This window comes from Garra rufa, chromosome 4, assembly GCF_049309525.1.
Source record: "Garra rufa chromosome 4, GarRuf1.0, whole genome shotgun sequence".
NCBI classification, from domain to species: Eukaryota; Metazoa; Chordata; class Actinopteri; order Cypriniformes; family Cyprinidae; genus Garra; species Garra rufa.
Window position 1 is genome coordinate 22,444,556 of NC_133364.1, and position 23,339 is coordinate 22,467,894.

Below are 23,339 nucleotides of genomic sequence, written 5' to 3' on the forward strand. Positions count from 1 at the left end.
TAGCTTCATTGAACATTATCTTTACTTAATATCCTAATGTTTTTGGCATAAAAGAAAAATCAGTCATTTTGACCCATACAATGTATTTTTGGCTATTGCTAAAAATATACCCGTGCTACTTAAGACTGGTTTTGTGGTCCAGGGTCACATATATCATGTTTAAAAACAGTACAGCAGAAATTTAGATCAATTAAATTTCACTGTGGACAGAGCTACTCAGGTCTTTGATCCCATAGCTTCTCATCTGAGGAGATTTTTTTTTATTTAATTTGGGGTCTGTGAGATTAATGTAATGTGAAACTTTCTAATTTAATATTATTTCTAATTTAATCATTTCTATTTTCACAGCCATTTTTTCCATTCTTCAGAGTCACATGATTCTTCAGAAATCATTTTAATATGCTAACTTTGTGAAATCTTTTACAACAGTGTAAATGTTTTTGCCGTCACTTTTATCAATTTAATGTATCCTTGCTTAATGAAACTTTTATTTTAAATGTATTGTTATTATTACAATAAATAAAAAATAATACTGTCTATTAAAAAATATGAAATAAAAATTATTTATTAAAAAGTATAAAATAATTTATTTATATTATTATTATTACTGGCCCCTAACTTTTGAATTATAATAAAAATGCATACAATAAAATAATTAAAATAATTGATTGATAAAATAAAATAAAAATTTTTTTGCAAATACATGCATTTAGAAATACTGATGACTCATCTTGCATTCAGGGGCGTACCTGAATTTGTCCAATTAAATGCTTTGTAGAAAAAGCATGCCACTCCTCCGGATCCTACATGCAAGATTCTAGCAAGAGCAAAGAGCAAATCGTGGTTCCCAACTATGGCATAAAATAAAGGCTATTGGCTAGTTACCAAAAGGACAAGCCATTTAATATGGCCCACCCCAACTTCCTGTTTCAATAGGAAATACATCGACACAAGAAACAAAATGCACTCAGACTGCTGCGATTAGTGTGAATACATAGATTCACATAACTTTTAGCACTTGTTGCTAGTTTGAACATGGTAAAAGAAGTTTTTAACACTGTGACAGCCAGTCAGCTGGGTATCTGTTTTGTTTTAAAGATCTAAATACCATAATACAGCACTGTCTGAGATCCCTGGGAATGAGGGGTGAGCTTTTTATAACACACACACACTGGCTGGTTTTACCCATAGGCACTGCTCCCATTTACAGTTTTAGAGATCCAAGCTTTCTATAGCCAACACCTGCTGGAGTGATGGTCAGAGAGAGAGAGAGAAAGAGAGAGAGAGAGAGGGATAGCTGGACACTGCGGTGCCTTTAGGTCTGGGGAAGATATGGGGGGTGAAGTGTCATCCCTCCCTCTCAGCGCACCATGTCCCGAGGTGAACGGCTCGACTCGGTGGTCTCATGCTCGCGATTGCCTGCCCCCAGCTCACGGGACAGGAAGAGCCGACTGTCCTATGGGAAAAAGTCTGACGGCAATAGGTACAGTAGTATTGACTGTGTTACGTATATGGGCTGCACAGGAATGTTAACGTATGGTTTTTTGATAGTTTTATGGCACAAGTTTTTTGTCTCTTCGGTGTATTGAGGCTATTGTGTCCCTCCAGATTTGATCATTATTCTCGGTCCAAAGTGTGACATTTTATATTTAGGTGTTTAGTTCCTTTTTTTGGAAGTTGTCTGTTCTGCTTTGAAAATGAGATGTTTCTCTCTCGGGAGGTAAGTTTAAACTCATTTTACGGGTTGTTGAGCTTCTTCTTTTAGTTTTAAAACTTCTTTGGAGTATGGTCATTCTTTGCTTCCTGCCTTTTGTAAGACTGTCATATATATACAGTTGAAGTCAAAAGTTTACATACACCTTGCAGAATCTGCTAAATAAGGGGGATCATACAAAATGCATGTTATTTTTTTATTTAGTACTGACCTGAATAAGATATTTCACATAAAAGAGGAAAAGTGAAGAAAATAATAGTTGAATTTATAAAAATGACCCTGTTCAAAAGTTTACATACACTTGATTCTTAATGCTGCGCCATCACCTGAATGATCTGTGTTTTTTTTTTTGTTTGTTTGTTTGTTTGTTTTTTTTTGTTTGTTTGTTTAGTGATAGTTGTTCATGGGTCCCTTGTTTGTCTTGAACAGTTAAACTACCTGCTGTTCTTCCGAAAAACCCTTCAGGTTCCACAATTTCTTTGTTTTATTTTGTGTATTTGAACACTTTCCAACAATGACTGTATGATTTTGAGATCCATCTTTTCACACTGAGGACAACTGAGGGACTTATATGCAACTATTACATAAGATTCAAACACTCACTGATGCTTCAGAAGGAAACACAATGCATTAAGAGCTCAAACTTTTTTAATTTGAAGATTAGGGTTAATTCAACTTATTTGTCTTCTGGGAAACATGTAAGTATCTTCTGTAGCTTCTGAAGGGCAGTACCAAATGAAATAAATATGATATTTAGGAAAATAATGACAAAATAAGAAAAATGTACACATCTTCATTCTGTTCAAAAGTTTACACCCCTGGCTCTTATTGCATTGTGTGCCTTCTGAAGCATCAGTGAGCGTTTGAACCTTCTGTAATAGTTGCATATAAGTCCCTCAGTTGTCCTCAGTGTATATTATACACTGTTTGTTACAATGTAAATGTAACAAATGCAGTAGTTGTGTTGTTTGACACTTTTTTACAGTCTGGAAAGTTTATACTTTTGTTTTCGTTTTATGTTTCTCTGTTTGATACAACAGTGGTCTTGAACTCTATACTGAAACCTGTTGTGAAAATACTGTCGCCACACACAAAAGTGGTCTTCGTTGTTTGTATGACTAGAAAGTCATCCCATGTAATTGTACCACTTAAATTTGCAAGTACATTTCATTCGTATGCTTATCATTTTGATGTTTTTAGATTGAGCAGGTAGGCTAATCTTGAGATTTATTGATTTCCATTAGAAACTGTAGTGAGCGGGTTTGTAATCCTCACTAAAAACCTTATTGTTTAGATTCAATTTGCGATTTTCTGAACAATGACCTTGACAGAGTCGTTCTATGTGTGATTTCTCACTGTGAAGTGTGTCTGAATGTCCCACAGCAACAAATTTATTCTTGATATTGTCAGCCTCACACAGTCATACTTTCTTGCTGCTAGGCTGAATGTGTTTAGGAGTGAGGGGAAAAGAAAGAAAGTTGTAGAGCAAAGTGTGTGTGTTTTTTTAACCATCCTGTCCCTGCTGACTTTCTCTTTGAGCTGGAGGAGAAACGATGGGCCTCATTAATCATTTGGACATGATCACATTCTCATGAGAGAGAGAGAATGAGAGAGTGAAAGACAGTGTTAGTGTCTCACTGGAGCTGTCTTTGGTTACAATGCTTGTTAACCTGCTGTCTTGCCTCCCTCTTTCACTGTCTTCCTCTCGTTCTCTCAGTCTGGTGAAGTCTTTGTTGCTCCTCAGGGTATCACTTGAGGGAGTCTGTAATTTTAAGCCGGCTCCTTGTCACGCACTCACCGTAGAAACTTGTTAAAGTGAAACGTTCATGGTGGTCATAATGACCTCCTTCTGAGGATACACACACATCTTCTCACTCACTGTGGACAACTTTTGTGAGGACATTTTTGGAAGGATCTTTTTAAGGATAACCAAGAAGATAAAACCGGCCTGTTTAGTTTAGAAGTATGCTTGTTTTATCTTATGTCCTAACTAGATGTGACATTAAACAATCACAGCCAATCAGACCATGTTTGATGTTTAATCATGCTGAACAGGTTTTTGGCCCTTGGAGAGATTTCACTATGGTTGGGGTTATCAAATGACTGAACACTTGTTGCGTCATGGTTTCCTGCTGGTCTAAGCTGGTCATTCATGATCTGGTTGATCAGGACTTGTTAGATCTGGTTTTGACCTTGCAAACCATCTTAGTCAGGCTGATTGGAGGTGGTAGTCCACTTTCATACTGGTGACCTTCAGATAAAATGAGCTGTTCTTTTCCAGCTTGGCAGATGAAGGTTTTTCAACTGTAAATGTTGATCCATTGCGAACTGGACATCCCTCTTTCTCATTCTCTCTCATCCTTTAACTTTAATCAACTTCCATCCATCCACAGACATTCTCGTTCCATCACGCAGTGCTCACAAACCTGCTATACGCCAAAGCTTGTCAAGGCACATTTACCGCTTAGACAGAGCATATCCAAACACAAGCGCACACCCAGAACGAACAAAGCCAGTGTCAGTCAGCTGTCAGTGGCTGGAGAGAATGAGATTTGAGACCTGTATAGCCAACTGTTCTGTTTTTCTTTTTTCTTTTTTTTTTTTTCTTTTTTTTTGCTTTGGCCTGGGGTGTTTGTGCTTTGTTTTAGGTGTGTGTGTGTTGTAGGTACAAGTCCTACTGGCAGGGCCTCCATCCATCATATATTCGATCTGACAAAATGCACTCATTCATTCCAGCCTTGGGCAAGGGTCTTCTCTGCCCTTACAGAGATCGGTTCAGAAACCTCTAGTACTTTCACCTCAACAGCTATAAAACATGTTTGCATGAAGGTTATTAGAGTAATGCATCAAGTGTTACAGGACAGCGAATACAGCCTTTGGCTTTACATGAACTCAGTTACATCTATAGTACTAATGACCAAACATATTCCCAAAACACACACACACACACACACACACACACACACACACACACACACACACACACACACACACACACACACACACACATTTACTTTTTCATTTAATGCATTTAAGGAAAATGGATAAGACTTCTCTTGAAGTCCACATGTCTAATGTCTTGTACATTACAGTATGTATTTTCACAGTAATACAACAATTTTTTAAATGTTTTAAAGTCTATTATAAAATAATAATAAAAAATACAATAAAAACAGAAATGTTATTACAATTTAAAATACACTCTAAAACAATCCATGTTGGGTTAAATATGGAAAATCCCCAGCGGTTGGGTTAAATATTTGACCAACCTGCTGGACAGTTTTGTGTAACTCAGCTATTTTTTTAAAAGTAGACACATAATTACTAGAAGCATTAAAATAATAAAAAGGTGAACATTTATTAATAAGCTATTTAATAAATGTTAATTTTGGGTTCGTTTTAAGCAAGAAATATAGTACTTTTAAACAATAATTTAGTTTAATAAAACTGTTTAAACATTTAACCCAACCACTGAGTCAAAACAACCCAGTCGCTGAGTTTGTCCATATTTCACCCAACTTTTGTTGTTTTCAACCCAGCATTTTTATTTATTCATTACTGTGATGGCAAAACTGAATTTTAAATAAATAAAGACCAAAAAAATAAGGAATTTCCACACACTGGCGATACCACTCCAATATATATTTATAAACAATGCAACATTTTGACCAATTAGGTCTTTGTCAGGTACAAAGTCGTTACTCTAGTCTTCATAATCACATGATCCTTCAGAAATCATTAAATATGCTGATTTGCCCACAAAATATAATTCTAATTATCAAGTTTGACAGTTTATCAACTTTTTTTCAGGATTAGAATAGAAAGTTCAAAAAAATATATGAAAATACATATAAAATCTGAAAGTCTGTCACTGTCACTTTTGATCAATCTACTGCGCCCTACTCAGTATTAAAAAGTATTTAAAAAATCGTACTGACCCAAACTTTTAAACTTTTAGACTAAATGTATGTATTTATTTATGCACACAATAAACAGTGGCCACATTATATACAAGTTTTAAGTAAAACATTTCTGGAAGAGGTGTGTGTTTGTGTATCTGTGTGAGAGAGAGAAAGTGTGAGAATAAGTCTATTTTTCATATTGTGACTGAACCTACAGGAATATCTTCTCTGTCATGTTGGATTTCATTCTTTGATACATTTATGTTTTTGTGGAGGTCAATCTAAACCGATCAGTGATTCACCTCTATTGAGAATAAAGCTCTCACTGTTTTTAATCACGCATACTTAAAGGTACAGGTTCATGGAGATTGTGATTTGGCTTTGAACTTGTTCACATCTGCGACATACCACAGCAACTAGAACAGTAGGACTAGGACGGTTGGAGGAAATGCACATACTTGTGGTTTGAGACGAGTGACATGTCATGTGAATCTGAGTAGGCGCACACAGAGGCCATGCTGTTTGTGTTTGCACGTGTGCGCCCAGCCCTCGCTAAGTGCCGCCCTTATTGCATTAGCGAAAAAGATGCCACAGTTTGAAAAAAAAAATTCAATCCAATCATTAACCTCATTCCTCTCTCTCTCCCTCCCTCTTTTTCTCTCCCGTTTCTCTCTGGTTCTCTCCCACTACCTCTTTACAGTCTCACCGCACGATATACAAGTCCACCAGGTCACAGTGGAATAGCAGCCCCTCAGAAGAAAAACACAAGGTAGAGTCTTCAACTGTATCTGCCTGCTCTCACTCTGTTCTGACACCTGAAACTCTCCACAGACCTTCAGGCTAGAGACCGGGAAAGCCGATCTACTGAAGTTCAAAGCTGTAGAAGCAGATCTGGGTGATGGAAGTGGTGTATGATAGAAAAGCTTGCTGATGGTGTCCGTTCTTCAACTGTAGTCTGGCTGTTTCACAGCTTGTCTGAGGGTTTTGAGCTGAATAGATTGGTTGATTCGAGATGAATGGATACAGAAAGAGCTGGTTTATTTCTGACTGGAGGTTTTTTGCCATTTCAAGCTCTGGCAGCAGTTGTTTGGCCCTGAAAGCATTTGCTTCAGCTCCTAGCTGGTGGGAAGCTTTGTGCTGGCAAAGCATTTCAAGCAGCCCCTGGTCAAACTATGTGAGATATGTGATGGACACTATGTGTGATATACTGCTTACTCAGGGTTCGACTGATGGCATTATTTGCTCAAAGACACCATGTGCTTGCAGTTTTCTTTGAAGTATCTGAGATCTGGGATCTTCTCTCAAAGGACACTCATTCGATTCAGTGTCTTAAATTAGCTGTTTCATGCTAGACTCTTATCTTATCAAGTTCAGATGCGGTATACTTTTTTATATAGATGTTCAGATACAGTATAAGGATGCAGAGAGACATTCACACCTAACGTTATCAGTGGGCTGCACAACTGGCCATAGCTTTTTTGAAAATCAGATCAGAAATTAGATTTATTGGTGGTTGCGAGTGAGAACGCCTGGTTAGAAGCACCAGAAAATAGGTTAATCTTATATCATATATTATATCTTATATCTCCAAAGAGAAAACTGTAAAAATGAAAAATCGTTCATGGCATTTTTTAGGCTTTTTTTCTTCTAAATGAAATCACTATGCACTACCATTTAAAAGTTAGGGTTGAAGTTAAGAAATTAATACTTTTATTCAGGAAATAGGCATTCAGTTGATTGAAAGTGTCAGTTTTCAACATTGATAATAAGAAGAAATGTTTATTGTGCACCAAATCAGCAGATCAGAATGATTTCTGAATGATCATGTGAAACTGAAGACTGGAGTAATGTCTTTTTTTTTTGTGTGTGTATGTGTGTGTGGTAAACCCTACATTATGAGGACAAAATGTCCCCACAAAGATGACAGTATCCAAGATTTTTTGGTCTCCATAAAGAAACAAGCTTGTAAATCACACAAAATGAAGTTTTTTTTTTCGAAAATCTAAAAATGCAGAGTTTACTGTAAGGAGTAGGTTTAGGTGTAGGGTGATAAAATATGGTTTGTACAGTATAAAAACCATTACGCCTATGGAATGTCCCCATAAAGCATGGAAACCCAACACATGTGTGTTTGTGTTTGTGTTTGTGTTTTAATACATTAATACACAATTAATACACTGGCATGTTGTTCTAAAATATTCCAAAAACTTGTCTGCTTTGGTAGCTGTGGGTTCACGAATGAGCGATCACCAATTAATGAATTACAGACAGGTTTTTAATTATAGTTAATTAATATTTAATATATTCCAATGATAGGCTGCTGGGTTCTATTCAATTTTATCACTCATGAATAAATCAGATTTTTATTTCACTAATCACTGAGTCACTAATAAACACATACATCCACACTCCCGTTTGCATATGAAACTCTCCATCCGAGGCCTAAATGATAAATTCAAACCAGGATTATTTGTGCATTCATTTGGGTTAGAGCGAACTTTGTAATAACCTATAATCTTGTTTATTAATGGAAGAAAAGCAGGATAGATAATAGTGCATACATTAGCTGTCCTCTAGAATCCAAAACTTTGTTATATTCAGTGTACTTCAACTGGAACTATAGTATTAAGATTCACCAGAGATGACAGAAGCAGTCTTATTTGATCCTTAAACATCCTGCTCTAAATTTTAATGGGCATAATTTGAAAGATTTTATCTTCCATAAGGACTTTTCATGTATGCGAGACACAGATTGGATAAGATGTGACGTGTTATTAAAATTCAGTGATTATTCAAAAGTTGAGAGGCTTCACAGTTGAACTCCGTAAAACCCTCACGGTTTTCATCTGAGCTCCATTGACACTTTAGTTTTAGCCTAAAATAAACAAGTACAGATCCAGAAATCCTGTCTTGCTACTGACCTCAGATTCAGGTTCAGATTCAGACTTTTCAGTAACACTTTACAATAAATTTGTCATTTGTTAACATTAGTTGACGTATTAACTAACATGAATGGACAATGAACAATATTTAGTATTTAGTGTTTATTAATCTTTGTTAATGTTCTGCTACTCTGCCATTGGTCAAACAAACAGATAGTCCCCCCAACTCGTGCCATTGGTTGAGCCAGTGTGTTTCTGTATCAGCTTGGTCGGGAAACTTGAAAAGAGTGATGCTTTGAAAATGTCATGGATTTTTTTCAGCCAAATCAACCTATAAATGTCATACTTGTCTTTGAATATAAGTTGGGATAGAATAAAGTCTTTTAGCACAGAAAATATTACACACTGTAGCTTAAATCAGGTCTATTTTAGCAACGTTCTCTGTCTTCAGATGCGTGGTAAGCACTAAATTCATCCTCTAGAGGCATATTTGTGTTTGTGAATGTATACATGATACATATTTATGCAAATCATAGTCAGGGAACATTTCAAAACCAAATTAGAAAACCAAATGTCTTATAAATGCTGATGTCAGACATTGCCTACGTCTTTGAACCAGGCCAAACTGAGTCTGCTCACTTTTGATGTTTTCTCTGTAAATTCAGGGGGAAAATCTGCAGAATTCTGCAGATTTTTACATGATAAAATGTGCAGCTAACACAGTCTTACTGATAGATAAAAGCCTGATTAGTCAGAATATTTAATAAACAAACACAGGAAGCCCAACAGGAATCTGTGGTGTTCTCTACAGACATCAGTTCTGTTTGGGTCTGCTAAAACTAAAACGTCTTAAACTCTTTCGTTTAGACCCTGTCCTCAATTCAGACACTGATGTCCATACTAATTTTCACCAAAATAACCTTTCTGAGAAATAGCATCAGATTTGCTTTATCAGAGCTTGCATATTATCATAGCTGGCGATGATGGCCCGCACAACAGGTTAATGGGGGAAAGCAGAAGTGCCTGATGGGAAATGAGCGAGTGATGAAGCAGTGTCATTAGAGGCTTGATGAGACATGCACCTGAACTGCCTGAATCATCGTTCTCCAATCCATCATTTCTAGAAAAAGCTATTTGCTCTGAATCTGTGTAATAAGACTTTTCAAAACATTTGATCAGTGATGAGAATTTCAAATGATGATGGGAATTTCAGATGGCTTTTAAATGAAACTATAACTAGGTCCTTATTAGGTCATCAGTTCGGTTTGTTAAAATCAATTGTCTGTTGCCGTAATCAGATTGGAGTAAGGTGAAACGGCTCTGTTTGGTGCGAAATTGAATCAGCTGTAAGAAACAGTGTCAGTGTCAAAGAATGTTAAGTTGTTTTGTTCCCCCACGATGTGCTTATGAGCCGTTGTTAGGCTGATGTGTCACAGGGTCATGTTTCCCGATTAAAAACTGGCACTCGTGAGTCATTAACAAGCTTTGTGCACGAGTAAATCATCAATAATGTGAATACAGCACAAGACAGTGCAAAGAAACACACACACACAGACATTCCAGGCTAGTTTTATTCAGGATTTTAAAGCAATTAAGAGATGATTATTGTGTTGACATTGAAAAATTAGCTACTTTAGAAGACACTGTATCATTATGTTGAATACTATTCATTTATTGGTTTGTATGTTTCACTGTCAAGCAAGCAAGTGTTTAAAGACATTACCAGAGTTGTAATTTATACAGCAATATCTATGACTACCCTCCATTTGAAGTAAATAGTCACAATATTTTGTCAAACATCTTTTTTACAGCTCTGAAAGAATGAATAGATAGATAGATAGATAGATAGATAGATAGATAGATAGATAGATAGATAGATAGATAGATAGATAGATAGATAGATAGATAGATAGATAGATAGATAGATAGATAGATAGGGGCAGCCGTGGCCTAATGGTTAGAGAGTTGGACTTGTAATCCAAAGGTTGCAGGTTCGATTCTCAGGTCCGGCAGGGATTGTAGGTGGGGGGAGTGAATGTACAGCACTCTCTCCACCCTCAATACCACGGCTGAGGTGAGTCCCTTGAGCAAGGCACCGATCCCCCAACTGCTCCCCGGGCGCCGCAGCAATGGCTGCCCACTGCTCCGGGTGTGTGTTCACGGTGTGTGTGTGTTCACTACTGTGTGTGTGCACTTGGATGGGTTAAATGCAGAGCACAAATTCCTAGTATGGGTCACCATACTTGGCCTCACCTCACTTCCTTTCCTTTCCTTTCCTTTCCTAGATAGATAGATAGATAGATAGATAGATAGATGATCAGTAATGAGGTGCTTTGACAGTTACAAATTTGTAAAAACAAAAAGGCGGGAATAAAGAACCCTGAACTCTCACAATATTTTATGTCAAACAGCTTTTTTACAGCTCTGAAAGAATAGATAGATAGATAGATAGATAGATAGATAGATAGATAGATAGATAGATAGATAGATAGATAGATAGATAGATAGATAGATAGATAGATAGATAGATAGATAGATAGATAGATAAATAGATAGATAGATAGATAGATAGATAGATAGATGATCAGTAATAAGGTCCTTTGACAGTTACAAATTTGAAAAACAAAAAGGCGGGAATAAAGAACCCTGAACTTTCACAATATTTTATGTCAAACAGCTTTTTTACAGCACTGGAAGAATGGATAGATTCTTCAGGATGCTATGGTTCTAAATAGAACCATTATTATATGTACAGAAACATCTTTTTAGAGTGTATAACCCTCGTCTGTATGTGCGTCTATCAGAGATGTAATGTAAGTTTGTACGGTTCATATTTAATAATCCTGTGATTGAAACCCAATCTAATAAGTGTGTGTGTGTGTTGTGTTTTACAGGTTGCCAGGTCCCTCCAGAGTCCCCGCTGCAGGCAGCGGCAGTAGCAGTAGTAAAACCCACGGATCCTCAAACCTGAACCGAAGGAGCCAGAGCTTCAACAGTATTGACAAGAGCAAACCACTTCAGTATGCTAGCGGCAACGACAGAGGTATGCAATACACAGAATGTTAAAATTAAAATCAAGATTACTCAAATGAAACGGCAACAACTATATCCTGTTATCCACTAGATGGTGCCACTATCACAAGAACAATAGGAACAATGTGGCACAGGGCAAGATGCTCTGAGGTGGTTCCCTCATGCATTTATTACATTTTCATAATGACCTACAGTAAATCTGTGGAAAAACACAATTTCCTGGGTAATTAAAGTATAATGTTGCACAGTGGTTCCTCTCTGGTGAGTTATTCACATCTGAGAAGGTGATCTGCCCTCGGCATTCACTGTCCTCCTCCTGTATATTTGGAGATGACGTTTATGTTATATTTATGCTTCTTCCACATAACCAGCCCATTCAGAGTTCACTTCAGATTTCATCTTCCTGTCAGAACCGAACCATCATTCAAAGCTGACTTCATAAAACCACATGGCTATTTAGCCACCAGTGTGTAAATCTCCACAGGCTAGTTGGTTACTTCATAAATCTGTGCTAGACCTGATGGAGTGTGTCGATTGAAGTCGGGTTAGGAGTTCACAGACGTGTGACCTGTATTTCGCCCCTGGTTCACCTCTCACAGCAAGCATCCATGAACAAAACGCAACCGATTTCCCTTACAGACTGTTTGTTTTGGCTGCACTGCCCAGTTAGATTTATACCGGACTTTACTGGTCCTCGTTCGGTGTTAGCACAGATGCTGGTGTTCCCAGACACTGGTTACGGACAGGGCGGGACGATACACACAAAGCCAGACAGAGGGTCTCACATGGCAGACTGAGCTTTGATGAATCAAAGAGTCCTAATAGGCGACGTCTCTCTCGAAACCCATTCCTGCCCTTTTCCATCAGGCCTGACATTACTCAAAACCTTGATTTACAGGGCTACTAGCGCTAATACTTCCACAGATGAGAAAAGCAAACTCCCATCTGCCTTTTTTCCCTCATCTTCCTTTTTCCTCTGTCCAAAAAGTCTGCCGCACTAGAGGAACTATGGGAGGGGCTGGTAGGGAGAGAATAGAGCTCTGTTCCAAAACCTAGTGAGCTGCCTACCTAGCATTTTAAGGCATCATAGGTGTACCGTTGACACAAAAGCTGTTCCAAGCAGTAGGCAGAAAAATTCTGCTGCCTTGTGAGATACAGGGTGCGCTCACATTAGCGAAATTTTGCAGGCAAAACAGGGCAGTTGCCTTTTGTCGATAGTCTAGCAATGTACAGTTGAAGTCAAATGTTTACATACACTGTGCATCATCATACAACATGTTTTATTTAGTACTGACCTGAACAAGATCACATAAAAGACGTTTACATATAGTCAGCAAGAGAAAATAATAGTTGAATTTATAAAAAGACCCCATCCAAGTTAACATACAATTGATTCTTAATACTGTGTTGTTACCTGAATGATCCACAGCTGTGTCCCACAAATTATTTGTTTTTTCAGCCTTTTTGTGTATTTGAACCCTTTCCAGCAATGACTGTATGATTTTGAAATCCATCTTTTCACACTGAGGACAACTGAGGGACTCATATGCCACTATTACAGAAGGTTCAAACACTCACTGATGCTCCAGAAGGAAAAACGATGCATTAAGAGCCAGGGGTGTAAACTTTTGAACAGAATAAAGATGTGTACATTATTCTTATTTTGCCTAAATATAATATTTTCTTTCATTTAGTATTGGCCTTCAGAACTACAGAAGATATTTACATGTTTCCGAGAAGACAAAATAAGTTACATTTTCCCTGATCTTCAAGTTCAAAATGTTTTTCCGCCTCTGCTTTTAATGCATTGTGTTTCCTTCTAGAGCATCAGCGAGTGTTTGAACCTTCTGTAATAGTTGCATATGAGTCCTTCAGTTATTCTTGGTTCTTGTACACAAAAATGCTGAAAAACCACAGAATATGTCTGAACTGAAGGATTTTTCTGAAGAACAGCAGGCAGTTTAACTGTTCAGGACAAACAAGGGACTCATGAACAACTATCACTAAACAAACAAACAAAAACACAGCTGTGGATCATTCAGGTAACAACACAGTATTAAGAATCAAGTGTATGTAAACTTTTGAACAGGGTCATTTTTTTACTTAACTTATTTTCTCTTCTCGACTATGTCTTATTCAGGTCAGTGCTAAATAAAAAAATAACATGCATTTTGTATGATCCCTCTTATTTTGGTAAAATAATTAACATTTTGCAGATTCTGCAAGGTGTATGTAAACTTTTGACTTCAACTGTATGAAGCAAAGCTCACACAGCAGTAGCTTTCAAACCAATCATTTCTGTTGGTCAACGTGGTGAATCTATGTGACCAACTTGAACCCATTGCCAAATCTGCATGATAAAAGCCATCGTCCTCATTCAAAATTAAAAATTCTGTGGATTTCTACCAAAACTACTGAATTTTTCCGGCAAAAAAACAACAATAAATGTGACTGCATATTAAGGCAACATCACATGTAATCTTCATAGGGCTGATGATTGGGAGAAATTGTGATTTTTGTTGCACTTTACAGTTAAAAGAGAAAGTTAAGCCTGTTAAAGATGCATTCTAAGATTCAGAATATTAGCTGTAGAAATAGAAGTCCCGCCGTACAGTTACAGGGATAGTTCACCCAAAAATCATTAAGTCATTAAAGTCATTAATTACTCATGTCGTTCCAAATCCGTAAGACCTTTATTCATCTTCGGAGCACGAATGAAGATATTTTTGATTAAATCACATTTACATTACATTTACATTTATTCATTTAGCAGATTAAATCAGAGAACTTTTTCACCCTGCATACACAGCAAATCACGAAACGTGCATTAGCATTCTAAAAAAAACACACAATAGATTATAACATTTTTTGTAGAATTGTATTCCTGATTTGAAATGTGCCTTTAAAGCATGATTTCTAACAACAATTACATAGAATTTAGGCTGTTTGTGTTTAATAGATTAGAGATTTATACATTTGTCACCCCAATTCCTTTGACCTAAAATATATTTTTGAAGGTTATATTTTAATTATTTATCGACACATTCACGTTTATGTTTCTTTGAGGTTGGTTAATGTATCAACTTTGTTAGCTTAGCCACATGCTAATATCTAAATTGTGATTCGAGTCTCATTTGTGCTTCATGCTGTCTACGTAAAATGTTTAAAATTGGTCACTTGTGGGAGCTCACTAGGTTTTGGAACAGAGTTAGCATGCAGTCCCTAATTTTATGGCAGGCTTGAATACAAATTTCGTCCTGAGTTTGACCTTTAACTGATTTAATCCTTAACCTCAAATCTGTCAGCACCCTGTGTTACCATCACATACGTATTTCAGCACAAAGCCTCTCTGTGGACACAAATCTCACACTGTTTATAAGCCCTATGCCAAGGTAGTGGGCACAAACTCTTGCATGTTAAGTAGTGTTGTATAACAAAGCTAATTTCTCCATTCACACTGGCTGCAAGAGTGAATCAGCATGTTTGCTAGCATTAGCTCAGCTTTCAAAAGCACTGTGTCCAATTCCTAGATTAGTTTGAAGGAAATCAGTGTTATTTAGTATGTTCATTGAACTTTTGCCATAGCTTCATACAGTAGGGATAGGAGAGATATATAAGAACTGGTCAGAAGAGACAACAAAGAAAATGGCTAGTGCAATCCATTCTGGATTAGACAATAGTAAATTAAGATTCAGTGCCAACATTCAATGCCATGTTTGCTGTCCTCACACCTGATAATGTGTTTGTTTTGAAATGTGTGCGGCATCCTATCAGACTTCCCAGAACAAAGTGGCATTTCACTTTCAACATATAAAGTGGTGTGGAGAAAAGGGTAGCTATGGTAACCACGTTTCGATGGTCTGGTGTGCGTATGTGTGTAAGAGAGGCTGTTATTTAAGCTGCTGTTATCTCCAAAGACGGGGTTAATTTAGCTGACACATGCACTGAAGCCCGATCCACCCAGCGCTCATTCACAGTCCAATCACTGTTCACTCTACAAGATTTTCAATGGAACCAAATGAAGTCCCATCTCCGCCTTTCTTCCCTTGTGTTTAGAATGTTTCAGCTTGACTCTTTGATATATCTGGGTGCAAATCAAAGTTAGGGACAGCCTGAGTTGCTGTAAGATTAAGTAGATTTACTTGCATTTTGTTGTGTTGTAAAGCACCATAAGCATTGATGTATAACTGATGTTTTCACAGCAATTCTTTAAAATTATATTTTATGTTCTCATGTATATATATATATATATATATATATGGGCCCTGAGTCTAGCAATGGGAAGTTGTTGTCATTATATCATCATCACCATCATCATTGGACTGATAGTCAAGGCCTAGACAAGTTGTATTGTAAAGGATGTTACATATCTGCATTGTCATGCTTTTAAGGGCTTGATATATGTAAATCTATGTTTCCCCCACATGAACATGAACATTTATATTGGATTTAGTATGTTTATATATGTTATTCTGTTAGCCATGTTGATTCTGTGCAAAACATCACCGCATTTACAAAGAACAAGAGGGTATCTGGCAACAACAAAGTATTTGAAATCCCACAAAATCAATTTAGGATCCAATTTTCTGCCTGAGTGCATTGCAGCATTGCTTGGGATTTCAGTATGCGGAGGGATTGCAGAGTAAAGATTTGGATGTGGTGCTATCTATTCCTCATGTGTTTGTGGGGTGCTTTGCCTTCCCCCAATCTCTTTCCACGTATGCTAATATTTGATTATTGCTGTAGTCATACGTTTTCATAACTTTCAATTGCTTTTAGGGTGTAGCTATATCAGTCTAACGGATGTGTCCACTGTGTGGTCTGTTTCTCTGATACAGAGTCGGTGAAGGGCATTCCTCTGCCAGGCAGCATGAACGGCAGTGGCTCGGTGCCCTCCAGCACCAGCGGGCAGCAGCTGGCCTCTGCCATCCCCTCTCCCACTGCTGGAAAGACCTGGCGCAGCAAGTCCATGAACATGAAGCACAGTGCCACCTCGTCCATGCTGGCTACCAAGCCGCCCAGCCCAACCGCTTCCCCGACCCCTCCCTCGTCATCCGATCGCCTCCGGCCCCCAATCACAGACTCCTCCAAATCCGCCCCCGGCAACCAGCGCTCAATGTTGGAGAAATTCCGACTCATCAACCCTCGATCCGCGTCCAGAACCTCACCCTCAGTGGCTGAAATGGCTCTCCAGGAAGAAGACGATTTGTCTGAGTTTGGCGATGAGGGGACCTGCAGTCCCACACCACCCTGCGGGATCTCAAAACAGCAGGGGAAGACCCCCGTGTCCTCCTTTGCACCCCCAAGCAAGACCAACAACTGCAAGAACCACAACAATAAGTCCTTTCCACAGCCCAAAGACAAAGAGGACAAGAACAAGACCAAGAGCAAAGCAAGCTCGCCACCCAAAGAGGAGCCAATGATGGTGGAACCCTCTAAGAAAGGCTCCAAGATTGCCAGCCTCATCCCCAAAGGAAACAAACCGTCCGCAACCTCTGTGAAGAAAGAAAGTGCCATCCCTGCCTCCAGCGGCATCCCCAAGCCTGGTCTAAAGGCTCCAACAGCGACCTCCAAACCTGCGGCAAGCCAACCCAGTGTACCTGCAACTAGTGTACCTGCTACAGGTGGTGAGAAGACCAAACTTAGTAAAGGAGGTCAGTCTATGTATATGCAGAGATCTTTGGGAGGACTGGAGAATCGGAAGACCAGCATGGTGTCATCAACAAGTACCTCAGCGCTTTCTGGATCCGCCACATCTGGGCTGGGTGGTGGAGGAGCTCTAGGAGGTAATGGGACAGTACAACTTCCCCAGCAGCAACAACACAACCATCCCAACACTGCAACCGTCGCCCCCTTCATGTATCGGTAAGTGATTCTTTAACACAGATGCACATTTCTGATCTCTTGCTTTGCATATTAGGGGCTTTCGCACCTGAGGAACCTTTTCATAGTTCCTAAAACAGGGGTGCCCAAACTCGGTTCTGGAGGGCTGGTGTCCTGCAGAGTTTAGCTCCAACCCCAATGAAACACACCTGGACCAGCTAATCAAGCTCTTACTAGGCATACTAGAAACATTACGGCAGGTGTGTTGGGGCTAAACTGGCCCTCCAGGGCAGAGATTGGGCACCCCTGTCCTAGAACTATTGGTGGAAGTTCCAACTGTTTGGCAACTACGAACGTATTGAGTTCTGGGAACTCTGTTTGGGGGAACTAAATTAGCTCCTACTTCAGTGTAGGGTCTAAAACAGTTCTATAGGAACTACCAGTGATGTAAGTGTACACTGATTGGCCAAACGCATACGAAACACGGGCTACCCATCATTTTTAAAAAGCAGAGTAAATATATGTATGCTACGAACTTGGAAAAATAACAACATTTAGCTACCTGTTGTCTGCAGTGTTGTGTTCTTTCCTCAGTCTCGATGATATGTAACTCCAAGTTTTTGAAGAAAATTTGTCAGATTTTCATGCTTGTTTAATCGCATAAATTTACATTTCAGGTTCACATTCCATCTCAGTTATCACGAAACCCACTACACACAACAAAACCAGCTTACATTAAAGGAATAGTTCGAGCATTTAAGACATGAAGTTGTATGCAATCCTTATCAGCACTATAGTGTATACACACTGACCCACACTGCGTTCACCTCCCTGGTCAGAGTTCTGGCCGCTGGAAGTTTTTCAAGAAAGTAGTCACGGTTAGTTTCCGGGGCCTCAAAACTGTGCGTTTTTACGTGAAAAAAAATATATGCGTTTCAAAGCTTGATTAATTTACATCACAAAAAACACTCCTGACAAAAATCATACCTCAGTTTTAATCGGCACTATATTCTTTCCGTTTCCATCAATCCGCGCTGCTGTCAGTTCGCACGTTCCGATCAGCTGTTGATAGCGCGACTCACTGACAACATGTCTGACTACGAAACTTCTGATGATGAAACCAATTTTAGCACAATGTCAGACGGAACAGACGATATATATATTTTTATATTAGACCTTGTTTCACGTGATTTCCACAGGAGTCTAAACATCAGATTGTTTACTGTACAGTTTAGACATGGGATCTCCAGTCCTCGTGAGCTACTGTCTTGGTTTTAGTTTTTCTCTGATGCAACACACCTGACTCAAATCAACGGGTAATTAGCAGGCTTGTACAGAATGTCTCATTTGAGAAAGGTGTCCTGTCATAGGAAAACATCGAGCTGCAGGAATGTAGCTCACGATGACCAGAGTTGGAGATACCTGGTTTAGACCTACCTGTATGTGACTTCAAGCACACTTATAAACACGATGATACCGACACACGTTCCGCATAGTTACAGACAATAACAAATATAGCAAAGCATCATATTTTGTTGTGTTATATAGATTCAATTAAATTCATTAGTTATGACATTTGCAGATTTTCTCACCACATAGACAGTCGATTATTGTCGATGCTATCACTGCCACGGTTAGAATATTCTCAGTGTAACGTTAGCCTAAAAACCGACGTTAGCTTCAAAATAAACCTGTCGTATGCGACATAAAGTTAGTAAATAGAGCTTACCCGTGGTACTGGTACAGCAGAACTCTTTAAAATCCGTTTTTTGATTTTTCCTCCTTGGTTGGGGATGTAATCGTCTTCGCTGAAGTGAGCACTGCACACACGAAAATCCTTGATACTGGATATTTTAGCTCCCGCAGAGTAGCCGATGGCAACCAGCCAAAGCTGTCTAATAACTATATCAGAAACAGGAAAACGATGGAATCTGAACGGCGATCCCTGCACATTCTTGTGGTCACAACCTGGGAATTTACAAGTTCGCACCATTGTTAATTTTCTACTTTTTACGTCGTTGTCATTCGAGTGTGTAATGGAACAGCTGATCGGAACGTGCGAACTGACAGCAGCGCGGATTGATGGAAACGGAAAGAAAATAGTGCCCATTAAAACTGAGGTATGATTTTTGTCAGGAGTGTTTTTTTGTGTTGTAAATTAATCAAGCTTTGAAACGCATATATTTTTTTCACGTAAAAACGCACAGTTTTGAGGCCCCGGAAACTAACCGTGACTACTTTCTTGAAAAACTTCCAGCGGCCAGAACTCTGACCAGGGAGGTGAACGCAGTGTGGGTCAGTGTGTATACACTATAGTGCTGATAAGGATTGCATACAACTTCATGTCTTAAATGCTCGAACTATCCCTTTAAGGCATCCTCTATTCACCGGTTGTTGAAATCTGTAAATGCCGCAAATAAAAATGACGCTGTCATTTTCTTCTGCCGGTGCGAATTTAACCTGGAAAATGGACCAAGGGGAAATTGGTTCTCTAGGAACCCACCATGCTGGCTTGTTCCTAGAATTGAGAACCTATTTACACTTGTGTGTTTTCGTTTTAAATCGGGTTTTAGAATGAAAGCAATCCTTGTCTACACTGGTGTTTTCACTGCATTTTTGAAATAATCCTCATCCACATTACACAATCAAAAACGCATATCTATGGGTATAACAATGAGCATGATGCTAATGTTTACATAGTCATCAAGGATATGCAGAACAAATGTGGTCAGCCATGCCATCGTTTTCAAAAGTCTCTGTTTTTGTCCGTTTACACCGTAATGCAACTCCGGAGTTTTCAAACTAAAATGGGGTCTGCAGTATTTTCAAAGGTCTCTGTTTTTGAGGCTCGAAAACGCCGGAGTAGTGTAAATGACAGGTGTAACCATAGCAGTAAAGTTATGCGTTTTAAAACGAATTGGCACTAGTGTAAACATAGCCATTCTTAGAACTACGCGGTGCAAAGGTGCATATTATTAATGATGCTTCCTAAAGTTTGCGTTCAGTTACAGAAAACTACATATGATCCAACTTCTTTCATTTACCATTGCACTCCTAGTAAGATAATTAATCGCAGGTGGACTTTCCTCGTGATCAGTGTACTTCGTCCCTTTGGATCAAATTATTTCCGAGCTAAAGTTTTTAGACAGAAATCCCTCAGTACAGATGCCATCCGGTCATTTTTCAAACTTACTACTGTATATCCACATCATAGACCCTGCTGACTTCTAGTCCTGGCAGGGCTACTGGGGTCCATATATCCAATGATGCTTAGAGACATAAAAGGGCAAGACTCAGACAAACAGACAGATCTGGGTTTCAGGGTTCTATTCTGGGTTGTGAAATCATTATCATTATCCATGAGACAGCAGGGCCATGTCTCTGTAATTACCCTCGAAAGACAGGCAAAGATGAAACCATCATCCCCAGGTGGTCCAGAAGAATTACCTCATCTTTTACTTATTCGGCACACTACTAAAAAGACAGATATTTTAAAGAATCTCTGGTTTCAAATGTAACGGGTATAACCACATGTAAGCAATAAATATAAAGATACACCATAAATATTACCTTAAATGTCTTTTTTTTAAAAGGTGGAAAATAAAGGTATAATTCACCCAAAAATTAAAATTCTGTCATTAATTACTCACCCTCATATCTGAGAGCTTTCTGACCCTGCATAGACAGCAACACAACTGACAAGTTCAAGGCCCAGAAAGATAGTAATGACTTTATCAAAATAGTCCATGTCACATCAATGGTTCAACTGTAATGTTATGAAGCAATGAAAATAATTTTTGTGTACAAAGAAAACAAAATAACGACTTTATTCAATAATTTTGTAAACACATGTTGAAGATTGACAGCGAAAAGTAGACTTCAATAAAATTGTTGAATAAAGTCGTTATTTTTGCTTTCTTTGCGCAGAAAAAAATATTCTTGTAGCTTCATAACATTACAGTTGAACCACCGATGTCACATGGACTATTTTAACAATGTCCTTACTATCTTTCTGGGCCTTAAACATGTAAGTTGTATTGCTGTCTATGCAGGGTCAGAAAGCTCTTGGATTTCACTAACTGTTCTCAAGACGAAAACTTACCTGTGGGAACTTTTTCGCAAGACGCGAAATACGTTCATCTGTTCCGGAAAGAAAAAAAACGTACTCTTTTAGCACCGCTTAGTGGACATTTCACATCAAATACGTCATGAAAAGTTCCCACAGGTATGTTTTCGTCATGAGATAAGGATGGGATTTCATAAAAAATATATAATTTGTGTTCCGAAGATAAACAAAAGGTCTCATGAGGGTGAGTAATTAATGACAGAATTTTCATTTTTTGGTGAACTGTCTCTTTAATATCTGCATGAAAGATCTAGAAAGAAATTAATGTTGTAGCCGTGGCTGGGTGGGAAGTGCACATGCTCCGACATGTTGCACAGTGGTGTTTCTGTGCAGGAAACCTGGGTTTCAGTCATTTTCGAATCAATCATTTCTCCACTCTGCTGTCAGTTTGAAGGCAGAACGAGAAATTTAGAGGATGTCTTGTTAAATCTGACTGTGGGGGGTGGTGTTAACAGCATGGATCTCTTTTCAGTATAGGCTGTCTAGACAAGAGTACTTTTTTGACCAGATGGAGTGAGACCCTGCTTACAGACAGAGGTTGACAGAGCATCATAAAGCAACATTAATTACAAGCAAATATATGTTGAACCACTCTATCTATAGTTTATCAAACCAGCTTTTAGATGCACAAACACACACCCACTGATCATCTGTCCCTTGCGCCACCTATCCAATCGCGCAAAAAGCAGCGGGTAAATGTCTCATCTCGACAGTATTATTAGCCCGAGTGGGAACTACTGAGCCGTTTGCCAGACCGCCTCGTTTTAAGGGGCGTGGCCTCCTTTAGTCTTCACCAAGAGACTGATGACATCACAAATGATGACTAAAGAGGGTGAATAGGTTAAAGTGGAGGAAGAGGAAGTGGGAACAGAATAGAGAATATGTGATTGATGGGCAGAGGGCATTCATAACAGTTTGAGTCAGCTTATGAAAGAGACAAAGAGAGTGTTAATGGGCCTGTGATAGACGAAAATGTGCCTGTGAAATACAAAGATGAGAGTGAAAGGATATTGAGCTATTGTGTATGTTCAGTAACAGGTTTAATCCTTTGCTTGAATAAAACGCTCTCAAACCCAGTGACCCTTGTCTGACATACCTTCATAACCTAACCTTAAGAGCTTAACAGTACTCCTAAAAACACAGTCACCTTCTTACCAGCCTGTCACAGGTTTATTATTCACAGGAAGACGATGGCGTTTTCTTAAAGCTGTGTTTGGCATTCTCAGTGGCGTCTCATAAGGATTATAACCTAAAGTCTTTATGGAATTTCAAACTGGAGCCCTTATCACACTCCCCTCCACCGCTGCAGATCTTCCTCTCGAGAGCTTCGCTTGACACTGTAAAACCCGCAGGGCTGCGACAGCACTCAACGGTTGTGCGAGACGATACACTGCATTTTGAACAGGTCCACGTGGTTTATCATGCTCTTAGAACTACACTTAGGGTCAAACTTATTTGGCATACTTGGCAAAGGGCAAGTGAGTTGAGAAAGTTGAATTACCAGCCTGTAAGAGTTTTTAGTGTTTTTGAAAGAAGTTTCATAACATAGCGGAATTTTTTTAATTTAAAATAAATAAATACCCATTAATGAATATATATTTTAAAATGTAATTTATTCCTGTGATGGCAAAGCTGAATTTTGAGCAGTCATTATTCCACTATTCAGAGATTCTTTAGAAATCATTCTAATATGCTGATTTAGTTCTCAAAATATAATGTAAAAGTAGTTTTATGGAAACCATAATGCTTTTTTCCAAGCATTCTTTGATGAATAACAAGTTTATAATTTTTAAAATTGTAAAAGTGTTTGTTTGATATAGTCATATTGAGATAATATATCTCAGTAATTTATTATTACT

The 23,339-nt window shown here is 38.5% G+C and overlaps 1 protein-coding gene across 1 annotated transcript in view; it reads left to right on the forward strand.

Annotated features, from left to right (window-relative positions):
- nav3 (neuron navigator 3) overlaps nucleotides 1-23,339 on the forward strand; it is a 205,567-nt gene that overhangs the window by 97,391 nt on the left and 84,837 nt on the right. Inside the window, exons 6-8 of the mRNA XM_073837793.1 lie at nucleotides 6,317-6,385; nucleotides 11,393-11,541; nucleotides 16,370-17,396. Of these exons, the coding sequence (XP_073693894.1) occupies nucleotides 6,317-6,385; nucleotides 11,393-11,541; nucleotides 16,370-17,396 (1,245 nt within the window). The remainder of the gene's footprint in view (nucleotides 1-6,316; nucleotides 6,386-11,392; nucleotides 11,542-16,369; nucleotides 17,397-23,339) is intronic.